Source organism: Hemibagrus wyckioides, linkage group LG21 (genome assembly GCF_019097595.1).
Source record: "Hemibagrus wyckioides isolate EC202008001 linkage group LG21, SWU_Hwy_1.0, whole genome shotgun sequence".
Classification (NCBI taxonomy): domain Eukaryota; kingdom Metazoa; phylum Chordata; class Actinopteri; order Siluriformes; family Bagridae; genus Hemibagrus; species Hemibagrus wyckioides.
The window spans coordinates 2,374,281-2,388,887 of record NC_080730.1 but is presented as its reverse complement, the minus strand read 5'-3'; the positions used below and the strand labels follow the sequence as shown (position 1 = coordinate 2,388,887).

Genomic DNA, 14,607 nt, shown 5'->3' with positions numbered 1-14,607 from the left:
TGGTTCAGCTCTTTCACCTCCCATCTGTACACAATGCTCAAACAGACCAACTTCCAAAGCTTCCGAACCTCCACCGATGACCGTACATCATTAACTAGCCGACATTGCGGCATTGCATCCTGGGAATCCAGTGTTTCCACCAAATCTGTGCTGGAATGGGATAAAAATCTCTTCTTGCAACATGAACATTTCATATCAATAGGAAACACCCACAGGCGACACAGATCCTGGATTATTCATCCATGGAATGAAAATACATAACCGATCGTTATTCTTTCTACGATTCCGATCGAGTCTCAGATCTCATTTCAGATTTCACACTCGTGACATTTCTCAACATTTTTATGAAGTCGTATTTCATCCTCCTTACGCCAGCCAACAGATTACATGCTGTTAATTAAAGAAACCTAAAGCAGGAAATAAAACGCACAGCAACGAGTCTCTAAACTGACGCAAGCTCCCTGAGGACATTTCAGAGTGTATTAGAGTCCAGCTAGAGAGAGAGAGAGAGAGAGCGAGAGAGAGAGAGAGAGAGTGAGAGACAGAGACAGAGAGAGAGAGAGTGAGAGACAGAGAGAGAGAGAGTGGGAAGAGGAGGGGGTTTAAAGTAAAAGTCGATGGAATTCAAGATGTTTAAGTGCATTAGAGAAGCACCTGGGGTACCTGAGGGGAAGAAGGGATGAGAGAATGGAGAGGAGGAGCGGCTACAGAAAGCGGTCTACGGGAAAAAGAGTGAAATTCAATTGAGATTATTCTGAGTGCAGACGGCTAAGAATCACTGACCATTTCACGCCACACGACTCTTGTGGTCAGGTGTTCGGTGCTGTAGGGGAGCGTATACTACACAACACTCGCAGACGAGATGTTCCGAGAGTGTTGTGTAAGTGTGAACACCTCCTCTGTGAGTGTTCGTGTAAGTGTGGTGTTTACACTACACGACACTTGCAGAGAAGGTACTCCCACTACACAAACACTGCTCACGCTACACACACACACCTGCCGGTGAGCTATTCACACATTACAAACACTCGCAGACAAACTGCTGCAACGTGTGTGTGAAGTCTAGGCTTCGTGACTCATTCTTTATAATGCTAGCGAGTTGATTTTAAATAAAGCTTGGACGGAGTAGTGTTTGAGGTTTGGGAAAATTCACCATCAGTTACAGATAGCACATGATAGCAGGATACCATGCACAACGCGATGGTTATTGTGACGCACCTAGTGTCATCTACAGATAAAACGCGTGACACTTTGTGTTTTAAGGCTTGTACTGGGGGAAGCTGCTTTAGCTCCTCCTCCTCAACATTTTCACAATATGCTTTGCTCTGAGTGGCTGAAATTTGTTCAGATCTCAGATTGCTGTCATGAACAGAACAGTAGGTGCGTTTACATGGACACTTGTAATCCGATCGTAACAGGACTAGAAGCACAATCAGATGAAAAAAGTGTCATGTAAACACGTCAATCGGATGGAATTTGCCACATCAGATTAAAATTTCAATCGGATGGTAAGGGGTGGTTTAAACAGATAGAATATGTTCCTGGAAAGTTCTGTGCATGTGCAATGACGCAAGAATGACGTATGACGTACGGATGTTGATAAGAATGACGTATGACGTACGGATGTTCACGTGGACTGTGCGCATGTCAAAAGATCTAATCCGATTCTAATCATGTGTCATGTAAACGCGCATAACAATCTGATTACTTTATACCGCGTTCATGTAAACGCTTCGATCGGATTCATCAATCTGATTGAATTCAGTCCGATCCGATTAAAAAGTGTCCATGTAAACGCACCTAGTGATATATGCTAGGTCTAGGTCACACCTGCTCTCTCCTTAGTGATCAGACACTCAGCGGCCTGTGGGCGGAGCCTCTGAGGCTAAGACTTAATCTATAAACACTTGTGAAACCTGTGTAAAAGCTTTCTGCCCTAAAGTTGAGACAAACCCAACATTCATTACAAAAAAAAATAAATCCTCAAAAAGCCAGAAGCAGCCTGAGTGAAAGCAGCACTTCGAGTTCTCAGCCTTAATCACAGTCAGTAAAAATGCACTAGAATAACAATAATAATAATAATAATAATAAACTGTCTTACTGGCTGCTGAAGTTAAGCGTATTCCTGACTGTTGTCTGAAATGTTGGCATAACATTATGACCACCTGCCTAATGTGTTGTATCCTCTTTTTGCTTCCAAAACAGCCCTGACCCATCGAGGCATGGACTCCACCAGATCACTGAAGGTGAACCAGCATGAACTTCTTCAGCAGTTTGAGCAACAGTAGCTTGTCTGTTGGATCGGATCACACGGTCCAGCTCCCCACGTGCATCAGTGAGCCTCGACCCATGACCCTGTCACCGGCTCACCACTGTTCCCTTCATCAAACTCGCTCAAATCCTTACACTTGTCCATTTTTCCTGCTTCTAACACATCGACTTTGAGGACAAAATGTTGACTTGCTGCCTAATATATCCCACCCACTAACAGGTGCCATGATGAGATCATCAGTCTTGTTCACTTCACCTCTCACTGCTCACAGTGTTATACCTGATCTGTGTATTTCAGATAAACACAGACATTCAATCAAAATAAAAGTAATGTCACTCTATAAAAGGAGCTAGCGTCCTCTCTCTGAGCTTTGCCTTTTATAGAGTCACAGTGGCTTGAATACGCTTTACAGACGATCAGCGTGTAACAACAAACAGAAGCAAAAACAAAACATGTATTTCTGCTACGTTTTTTTTTGGTCTGCTGAAATGCATTACAGGCCCAAAGCTGACAGAAATACCATTCAGTAGTCCCAGTCCAGGACAAATAATTATATGTGCACATATTTAATAGCATGAAAGCAAAATGTGAAATTTGGAAAAGGAAAAGCCCGAAAAAGGCAAAAGCTCACAACAGAAAACACATGACTGATCTGCGTGGGAAAGAAAACTACAGTGGAAAGCGACCTTGCTGCAATTAAGCTGTGCGTAACGCGCCTGCCGTGACCCTTCGGACCTCTCGTGTCTTATGAAGCCACGCTCAGAAGCGAACGCATCTCGTTTGGCAGAAGAGGCTTTACTGAGGATAAACAGTCTCATTAGGAGCCGGGAGCAGCTGCTCAGGAATTTGCTGCCAATTTGCTCTTTGTGGTTTGAAGTATGTGCTCGGCAATACGGCGCTCGCTTCCTCGCGGGGATCGTTCCGAATCCGACGAAGGGCCTCGGTGCCGACCTCGGAGCCTTCTGAAGTGCCGGGAAGGGGGCTCGAAAGCAAGCGAAGGGAAAAATCAGGTCCGGAAGGCTCCCCGTGGAGGACGTCTCTAAAAAGACCATCGCATCATCCAATTACCTCTACACTGAGGTTTACACGCGTCCAGACATCAGCTGACCTCGTCTGGTGTCACATGGACGCCTGAAAGTGAGAGACTCACTTGTCGTTTGGTTGAAAGCAAAAAATTTTCCTGATTAAATGAAAATGAAACGCAGCTCCTTTGTTACTTAAAAACAAAGCATTCCTGTCACAGATATAGGACATCGAAAGACATTTTCACCAAACACAAAAAAAGAATGCAGAAAAACATGACAAAATGCAGGGATTCGTTAGTGAGAATTAATGACGAAGACAGACATTTTGTCTGAACTCTGCGCTCTCAGTGTGGCTTCAGGAGCAGTACAGCGCTCATCACATCCTGTCTCTGTGTTATTACAATGTTATACAGAGTTATAAAAATGTTCTATAGAGTCCTAACACATTCATAACACAGAAAACGTACTCGCTTTTCAAAACGCTATGTTTTTATGTCCACTTAGGATCTGTGACAACGGAAATTTCTCTCTCATTGAGTGGAATGTCTATACCGGTTTAGACAGCAGAACAAAAACAAACTATTCGGACCATCTGTGTTGAGATGCTTGCAAAAATATTGGCACGCTGTGTAGAATTTGGATAATTGACTCAGTGGAACTTCAAAGCAAGACGACTTTAACCAGCGGAGAGCTACGAGTTGAATCTGAAGTGTGTTTACTTTTTATTAGTGTTCAATTCTGTTCAAATTCACTTTAGCTAATGTTCTTAATATTCGTTAGCTCGTGAGATGTTCTGTACTATTTAAAATGCAGTATATAAATGTTTTTTATTCCAGTCATTTGTTTAGTTATCTCACCCAACCCTAACGGACTACTAACTCTACCTTTTCTCAGCTTGCACGTCATTTTAATTTGAAACACTTCATCCACCCGAGTCATTTAAATAATATATGGAGGCAAACACACCTACATGTCTGTACAAAATAACAGCAGATGTCATTATGAAGGTGCTTTGTTTAGGTTTTAAGGTTTTGATCTCACTGAGAAAATGAGAAGGCTGGAAATGTCACCCGAGGTTTTTTTCAGCATTTTTACCTCAAGCCAAGGTCACAAATCACTACACCACCATCTTAATCACCACACCACCATCTTACTCACCACAACGTGATCTTAATCACCACACCACCATCTTAATTAATGCTAAGTGTCAAAGTAACATCCACATGGATGGCAGGACCCAAGGTTTCCCAGCAGAACATTGTCCAAAGCATGACCCTGCCTCCGCCGGCTCACCTTCTTCCCATAGTGCATCCTGGTGCCATGTGTTCCCCAGGTAAGAGACGCACACGCACCCGGCCATCCACGTGATGTCAAAAAATAACGTGATTCATCAGACCAGGCCACCTTCTTCCATTGCTCCATGGTCCAGTTCTGATGCTCATGTGCCCAGTCTTGGCACTTTCGGCGGTGCACAGGGGTCAGCATGGGCACCCTGACCGGTCTGCAGCTATGTGGCCACATACACAACAAACTGTGTATACTGACCCCTTTCTATCAGAACCAGCATTAAGTTCTTCAGCAGTTTGAGCAACAGTAGCTCGTCTGTTGGATCGGATCACACGGTCCAGCCTTCTCTCCCCACGTGCATCAATGAGCCTTGACCACCCATGACCCTGTCGCCGGTTCACCACTGTTCCTTCCTTGGACGACTTTTGATAGATACTGACCACTGCAGACTGGGAACACCCCACAAGGTGCCATGATGAGGAGATCATCAGTCTTATTCACTTCACCTGTCATACTGTGGTCATAATGTTATGCCTGATCGTTGTGCACAGAAACTGATGGTTCCTGCTTTAGCAATTTCATGTGATCTGAAATTTTCCCACAACAGCTACATTCGCATTACAAAAGTGAATATTTATTTTCCAAATCATCAAACATTCTCAAAGGAACATTAAGGTCTAAGATGATTTCGCTTCCAAGACGAACAGCCGGAACAGGAGGTTTTGTTTTGAAAGCAATCCTACACCCAGGTTTGCGCTTTTATTAAATGAGTCAACGCGCCCGAGGCCTGAGGCACACTGAAACGTCTCGGATTTCTCTTTCAGAACTTTTTATAAGATTTAAAAGGAGAAGTAGAAGAAGGAGAGCATCAAAGACAAAATGGAAGGTTTCTTATCAAGCGTTACTTCGGTGGCACAAACAGCATGACAAGCGAGAGAGTCTCTCGATACAAAAAGGACAGAAGGAGTCGAGTTCTTTTTTACTCGCTTAAGAAATATAAACTGAAGGACATGTCCACTGACAGAAAAGAGCTCTACTGATATGATGATTCCGAATGAGTTTTTCTGAACTTAGACCTGGATTAGTTTAGCTTAGATTAGTTTAGCTGGATTGAGTCAAAGATAATGATGATAAAAGTATTATATATAGTGTTTGAGAAACAATAACGCTATGCTAATGATGTTAATCATGGTATAAGGATACACTTGTCCAGTTCATTAAAATACAATTTAGCATGCTAACAGGAAGTTTGACACGATACTAAAATAGGAAAACATATAAGAAGTGTATCAATTAAATATCCATTACATGAATCTATCTGTAATCGTCCATCTTCCCACTTACTCAACATAGGTTGGAACTGGTCAGTGACGTCACTTTATTGATTGGCTAGAGAAGGGCTGTCAGTTGAGGACCAGTGGACAAATAGAGATTTTTATCCCGCCCCCTAATCTGCATAAAACTCTACTTGCTGTTCCTCCTGTACAAAACTCTCTCTCTCACACACACATACACTCAGGACTGAACTGTACAAAACTCTCTCTCTCACACACACATACACTCAGGACTGAACTGTACAAAACTCTCTCTCTCACACACACATACACTCAGGACTGAACTGTACAAAACTCTCTCTCTCACACACACATACACTCAGGACTGAACTGTACAAAACTCTCTCTCACACACACACATACACTCAGGACTGACCTGTACAAAACTCTCTCTCACACACACACATACACTCAGGACTGAACTGTACAAAACTCTCTCTCTCACACACACATACACTCAGGACTGAACTGTACAAAACTCTCTCTCACACACACACATACACTCAGGACTGAACTGTACAAAACTCTCTCTCACACACACACATACACTCAGGACTGACCTGTACAAAACTCTCTCTCACACACACACATACACTCAGGACTGAACTGTACAAAACTCTCTCTCTCACACACACATACACTCAGGACTGAACTGTACAAAACTCTCTGTCTCTCATACACACACACACACTCTCTCACCTGTGTGGACACACACACACACCTTATATTGTTCAATACTTATTGCACTACCTCAACCCTTGTGTTTATTTCATCTGCTGCTATATTTATATTTATGTTTATTTCTATTCTGCACTACCTCAACCGCTGCTATTGTATTTTTGCACAATACATGTTGTCAGGTCTCAAAGTTGTACATCATCTCATTTTATTTCATTTCATTGCACATGTTCTTTTTCTTTTTTCAGCGCTAAGTGTCCTGTGTTTTTGTGTTGTCTTTTTTGTACTTATTGTTTTTGCTCTGTTTGCACCTAGCTGCACACTTTGCACTTTATGTGGCTTGGACAAACTATCGGTCCTAGCTCTGTGTTGTTTTTTTTTGTGTTTGATCTTTATGTTGCATGTTTCTGTAGCACCAGGTCCTGGAGAAACGCCGTTTCATTTCACTATGTACTCCGTCAGATACATGTGGTTGAAATGACAATAAAGATTCTTGAATCTTTGACCTAACAGCAAAGACTTTACGAAGAAGTTGTGAAATCTCTCAACAAACACACACAGGCTGTAAACTTCAGCAACCTGATACAACATACAATGAGATATTTATCCACATCACTGAACCATATATACAAGGCTCCGCCCACTTAGTTCAGTTCGTCCTTTAGTTCATCGTGAACGTGTTTGTTTATTGTTTTGTTTTTCTGAATGAGAATATAAGCAATTTTAGTTCGTTTGACAACAGGAAAATAATTATGATTCATACACTAAATTGCCAAATGTATTCCGCCTTTACATGCACATAAATGTAATATGGAGTTGTCCCACCCTTTACAGCTATAACATAATATTCTGATATTGGACGAGAAGGTCTGGCTCACAGTCTCGACTCTAATTCATCTAATTCAGGTGTTCTATGGGGTTCAGGTCCGGACTCTGTGCAGGCCAGTCAAGTTCCTCCACACCAAACTCACTCATCCATGTCTTTATGGACCTTGCTTTGGTCACTGGTGTGCAGTCATGTTGGAACAGGAAGGGGTCATCCCCAAACTGTTCCCACAAAGTTGGGAGCATGAAATGTCTTGCTATGCCGAAGCATTAAGATTTCCTTAACTAAGGGGCCGAGACCAACCCCTGAAAAACAACACCTGAATTCAATGATCTGGAGGGGTGTCCCAAAGCTTTTGGTAATTTAGTGTCCTACATCAAAAACAGGTAAATCCATGATATGAGATCAACACTTCACCTCCTCTAACTCCGTAATCCACGTGTGAAAAATGACTATTTTCTCCACCCACGTGATATGCATTAATGGAAAACGTGAGAAAAGTGGGATTAGTGTGAGCTTTTGGGGTTGTGTGTGGTCTGGTTTAGAGTTAGATCAAAGAGATTTATGAGAAAACAGACAATAATTGTGGAGTTTAAACACAAAGCTTCATTCTCACAGTCCGAAAAAGATTCAGTGTGTGTGTGTATAATTTAAATATTAACACATTATTATTATTGTTTATTTTTATTATTATTGTTTTTTTCTTATAATATTAATTATACTGTAATTTTTTTTATAATTTAATTTTAATATATTTTATTTGTAATAAATTAATATTGTATTCATTATTATTGATGTATTATTATTAATTAATTATAATTGTATTATTATTACTAAAATTAATAACAAAGTATTATCAAAGGATGAAAAGTAATGTATTATTTATTTTTAATTTTAATAAGGATTTTTAGCTGTTATGGTGTTCTAATAATTTATCCAGAGAGGTTTTTTAATAATTCATTAACAAAATGTAACTCAACACTTCGTGAACATCACCACATCATGAAGAATAAATCCTGAGTGAATGTCTGAATATCCACAACACGTGTCAGGTTAAAACATCCATCAGTCTAGAGAAGAATGAAATGAAAGCAGGAGAGTAAAAGCAGCCCTGACCTGGATTTCCTCATAAGCCTCATCGATGGTGGTGACCTGGTGCTGCTCGTGTAAAGCGGGCTCGTCGCAGAAGAAGCACACCAGGCTCTTGTCGTTGAGGCAGAACAGCTTGACCTTCTCGTGGTCCTTGCAGGGGTATGTGTTCCTCTGGGCGTTGAGGATGGCGTCGAGCGGGAAGGCCGAGTACCTCTCCACGATGTTGGAGAGCTTGAGGCTGGGCGAGAGCAGCGGGTCAGTGAAGGTCCTCCTGCACTCGGGGCAGTCGCGCGTGCCGTGGTGCTCCTGCCTGCTCCAGTGCTCCGTGATGCACTTACGGCAGAAGTAGTGCTCGCAGCCGAAACTCACCGGGTCTTGATAAATGCTCAGGCAGATGGAACACAGGAGCTCGTCCTTCAGACAACACGCCATTTGCATGCGCAGGGAGACGTCAGAAAAAGTGACACGCGCCGAGATCCGAAAGATTTCTGGATTTGTAGATTTAACAAATGTTTTGTCTTGGTTTTTTAGTTTGAATGAAATTCCTCAGCGCTCCTCAGGATTGATCCTAGAGAGAAAAGAAATGTAAAGATATTAAACAGGCAGAAAATATCACTTTAATTAAAGGTATATGTGAAGAGAAAACTACCTCATAACCTCATGATTGAAAATATACTGGTTCATAAGTTTGCGTCTCCTCGACGGGATACAGCGAGATTTCGGTAATAAACTTCCTTTAACCTCAGATGGACTCTGGGACAAATTTAGCCACACCTCTTCTCTCTTAACATCTCCGTTTTCCGATCTTCTAACTCCAAAACTCTGCTAAAAGTCCCCCGAATTTTTCACAATGCACCCTTTCATGTACTGTTCGGTAAAATCTGTGCATTTTTAAAAACCCCAAACCATGGAATAAAAGCTGGAGGGATGTAAATCCATCATCTCCAATAAGATCTGAATTCCCACTTGACTCACTGGTCCCTGTAGAAGTCTAGCATGCGGGATAAAAATATACAGGTTTTAATGTAAAGTGCACTAAACAGCCGGGGGATGACGAAGATGATTGGGGTGTCTGGATTTGAGACAGGTTTCGCTTTTAATTCTGCTGCAAGACAAGTGATGGCAATCAGAACAGAGATACATGCTGTTACATGGAAGTGAGGCATTTCTGTGTAAATAATCCCATGGGGCTCAGTGACAAAAGAGGAAGAGCTTTTCCTATTAATAACAAATAATAACAATAAAAAGAAGAAGCTGTGGTTTAACGACAGAGAGTCAATTTACATAATCAGCCATCTTCTCTCTCTCTATATATACATATACATACACACACACACAATATATATATATATATATATATATATATATATATATATATATATACATACATACACATATATACACATACATACACATTATATATATATATATATATATATATATATATATATATATATATATATATATATATATATATATATATATACACACACACACACACACACACACACACACACATACATATATATATATATATATATATATGCCTATGCTCCATTTCATTACAACTGACACCTAATAAGAGCTTGGGAACTTTAAACATAAGTGTAGGTGTGGATTAAAACGACTGTCACGTTAATTTTAATCACCATGTACAAAAAGCTAGCTAACTAATTAGACTTGCTAGCCATGCTGGCTAACGTGTAAACAGTGCTAGCTAGCACAAACGCGTTAAAAAAATAAATAACCAGAGTCAACAGCTGTTTCTCTTACTCTCACTCGTCCCGATTCCTCTCGGCCTCAAAGACGCTCCTTTCCATGTGTTCCTACAAGGATGTCCTTCTTTATAATTAAGTAATTTCGTCCAACTTTGTTTTTTTTCTTGCCGTTAAAGGACACAGCTCACGCGCCGGACTCTCAACTCGACTGAGCCCTTAGTGAGTGCGCGAGGACGGCTGTGAACGAGCGGAGCACAGCAACGGAGCGGTCCACTTCCAGCACATTTAGAGGTGGAGGCGGAGGTATTAAAAAGCGTTTTAAACATGTAAATATCCTATTTTCGTGATGATATTGTTAAATAATGCGTGTGTATTTAACTGTGATTTATGTTTTATGTCACGAATTAACGTTTCGGTCTGACTTTAAGTTCTAAACGTGAACGGGAAGAGAAAAGGATCACCCTGTGATTCTCCCAGTGGTACGGCTCATGCCGCTTCATGTTTGGCATAAATTAAACGCTATACACACCGTAGTCAAAACATGAATAGAGGTTTTTTTTTTTTTGCAAATAATTTTTATTTCCCATTTTAAATGATGTTTTTTTCCCCCACTTAATTAAGTTTTAATTTGTTCATACAATTTGAAAACTACCTAACCTTTGACTTATAAAATCTGTTATCCCAGTCCCTGACATTCTAAGACAGCAAAATACATTTGCATTACATATTTATTATTTATTATAATATTATAAACTCACAAACTGTTTTGTTTTTAATGAAAAATACAGGTGCAGAAACTCAACGTTAGGTAATCACATGAATATGCAAATTAGACACACCCCCAAGCACTATAAATGACCACCCTATTGTAAAAGACATTTACATTACATATTTATTATTTATTATAATATTATAAACTCACAATGAAAAATTTACAATGAAAAATACTTGGATAGACATAAGAAGGTGCAGAAACTCATCATGATGATTGTATGAATATGCAAATTAGACACCCCCCCAAACACTATAAATGCCCAACCTCTTCCCCGGTTCATTTGCATATTAGAAAACGATAGGCTCTTGTATTTTGTGATGCAATATACAGTCCTTGCCAGTCAGTGCGCTGCATTCAGCTTGCAAATACATCATTTTTTTCACCTCCAAAGCGGTCAGTTCAAGGACGCCTCCATTCTGGTAGCAGGCTGACTGTAATGAGTGATGTTCTACATTTTCCTCCGCAAAACAGTGAACTGTAGAGTACGTGTTATAGCTTTAACAGGAGAATACATCTGATTCTAAAGCTAACGCTCGTATACACAGAATAACTCGTTTGAAAGGGAACAAGTGATACTTCAGGTGCGTAAGAAATTACATACTTATGTCCTACTCTACTCCATTGTGTAGTGTAAATAGTGAGAGTCGTGTTTTCACACTGAAAATTCCAACAGCATGAAGAAGTGCACTTGGATGTTTTACTTATTCAACTGGAAAAAAAACAAGCATGGATTGTTGGACACGTCGTGCTCTCAACACTCGCGGCGAAGAGAAAAGATTTTCAAGATGGCCGACGACACTCGCTGAACATTTGGGAGATTCTGAATGCAGATTTAGTTGAATGCAGCCTTAATTTCTGAATGTAGATTTCTGTAAGTTTTAAGTCCAGTATGTTTTTCCCCTAAAGTAAGTCAATAAACATTTTATGATGGTATTACATTTGTTTTCGTCACAGATAACTAGAATTCAGATACTAGAACGCAAGCCATTTTGTTCTTTCCAAATTCTTTTTATATGGAAGTCGAATCGCATAAACACAGCGATAAATCCAGAGAGAGAAATAATTTGGAATATTGCAGATCAAAATTTAACATGATTATTCTCCATTATTGCACATTTTACTAATAAACGCTGCCAAGAGAAAGCACTAGGCGTGCACATTTCATTTTAATTCCATCTCCCCAAAGTAAAAACTCCTAAACAAGATCATGGATTTGTTCACACAGGTTTTTTTCTATTATAGGATAAAATTCTAACGGGTTTAAAACTAAACATCTTCTGTGTCCGAGGCATCCTGAAGGCGCTTAGACTAGTTAGACAAACGTCGTTTAATAAAAGCAGAATATTTGTACATACAGTACTTGATAGAGAAGTAGTGCAGTTGTGTAGGAGCAGGACGAAATAAAATACAAAAAAAAAAAATCTGTCATGTTAAAGCTATAAACTGGGGCAGGGCGATGCTTCGCCTCGCCCCATTTACACACAGAGATTTATTTTAACCAGCGCTGACAAGACTGCTTACAGTATAGGTGCTGTTGATGCACCCTATTTTCCTTTAGGGGTTAGGCGTCCTTAAATAACATCCGGCAGATTCTCTTTAAGTGTGAACGAAATTCACACCAGCACACCCGGGTTTTTCACTTTCATCCGAGTTTAAACTACACAACCTGTATGTGGTTAAGAATATAGCAATGATGGTAGAAATTGCTGCAACCCACCACCTCACATGTAGCAGTGGTGGGTTTCACTCTGACTGAATCATCACTGCCATTAAAGCTAGATACCTCGATAACGAGGGGGAACCTAAGAGCTGAAATCACAGCTTTCTTTTTTTGTGTTTATAAATCTGAACGCTTTTCAGTATTTCGAAAATTCTGTTTCAGTTTCGCTGAAGATTGAAATCTGTGGTTAAATCTGAGACCTCCGAGGGTCTGTGATGAGTTCGCAGAGGGGAAATGCAGCAATATCTGTATATATACCAATATGTGTCTCCGTATTTCAGCTTCAAATATCTCTACATTTACATTCACGTTTTGGCAGACGGCCCCTTATCCGGAGCGTCCAGACGTCCTTATTCATCTGTATTTAAATGGAAAGCAGAAAGGGGGCATGGTCTAAACCTTATTATTTTATTTTTAACCTTATATTATTTAATTAAATCCCCCTGGAAACTCAGCTTGTAGGTGAATTTAACAGAAATGTACATCTCGTATAAATGTGTGTGTTTAAAACACATTATCTGTTCAGTTACACGGTCAGTCAACAGGAAAATTTCTGACCGTTGTTTCAGGTCACTATCATCAGATGCCATCAGAGCGGGTCAGCTCACGTTTTTTTTTTTATCTAACTGTTATTTCATTTCAGATGAATCTGCATATTCAAGTACATGAAAGTTTTGATCTAAAACAGTGTGCTCAGATATGCAAAGTGAGACATTCAGGTTGCCACTTTATTAGGAACACCCGTATGCGTTGTCATATGTGTGATATTTCCAGGCAGCCAATTAGATTACAGGAAAAAGCTGCATTAAAAAACATACAAAAGCTTCAGTTCTGGTCCACAGCTGGTTGTTGGTGCTGTTTAAGTATTTCAGAATTCTTTTCCCATCTGTCTAGTTTGACAGTAGCCTCAGCTTCCTGTTCTCAGCTGAAACCAGTGGATCCAGATGTGGTTGTCTGCTGCTGTGGCTGTGCTGTGGAGGTTTGGTGTGGTGTGTGCTTTATTATGGTTTACAGCTCAACCAGGTTGTAAAGAGTGATTATATATATCCTTCTGCATTCCTATATATCAGCTCGGACCTGACCAGCCATTCTTCTTGGAGCTCTCTTTCCATGTGTTTTATGTTTGATGTGAACCTTAACTGAAGCTCTTGACCTTCAGGATCTGCAGGATTTGACACATTGTCACATGGCTGGCTGATTAGATGTAAGAGTAAACAGTAGAAAAAAAGGGTTTAGGTCATAAATAAGATATAACCATGTTATTACACACTCAAATCAGGGATGTATTTGTAAATTAGCTTGAGTGTGTCAACATTTGTTATGTGATAGAAAAATATCGGCGAGAATCAAGGGGAAGGTGTACAAGACAGTGGTGAGACCGGCCATGCTGTATGGTTTAGAGGCAGTGTCACTGAGGAAGAGACAGGAGTCAGAGCTGGAGGTAGCAGAGCTGAAGATGTTGAGGTTCTCTTTGGGAGGGACACGGTTGTACAGGATTAGGAAAGAGTACATCAGAGGGATGGCTCATGTTGGACATTTGGGGGACAAAGTTAGGGAGGACAGATTAAGATGGTTTGGACATGTCCAGAGGAGGGAGAGTGAGTATATTGGTAGGAGAATGTTGGACATGGAGCTGCCAGGCAGGAGGCAAAGAGGAAGGCCAAAGAGGAGGTATATGGATGGAATAAATGAGGATATGAAGCTAGTGGGTGTAAGTGTTGAGGATGCAGAAGATAGGGATAGGTGGAGAGAGGTGATTCGCTGTGGCTACACCTGAAGGGAAAAGACGAAAGAAAATGAAACCCTCTGATACTGTTAAGGATAAAAGTCATAATATTATTTATTTATTATTTATTTATTTATATTATTTAGATTCCAGT

General features: G+C 40.3%; 1 protein-coding gene across 2 annotated transcripts in view; it reads right to left on the bottom strand.

The window, feature by feature from the left end:
• Positions 1-10,458, bottom strand: part of LOC131342486 (E3 ubiquitin-protein ligase TRIM62) — a 40,508-nt gene extending 30,050 nt beyond the window's left edge. For both annotated transcript variants that reach the window (XM_058373446.1, XM_058373447.1), the window contains exons 1-2: positions 10,288-10,458; positions 8,539-9,082 (exon numbers count right to left, since the gene is read on the bottom strand). In XM_058373446.1, the coding sequence (XP_058229429.1) occupies positions 8,539-8,952 (414 nt within the window). In that variant the 5' untranslated portion in view covers positions 8,953-9,082; positions 10,288-10,458. The remainder of the gene's footprint in view (positions 1-8,538; positions 9,083-10,287) is intronic.
• Positions 10,459-14,607: the final 4,149 nt, after the last annotated feature.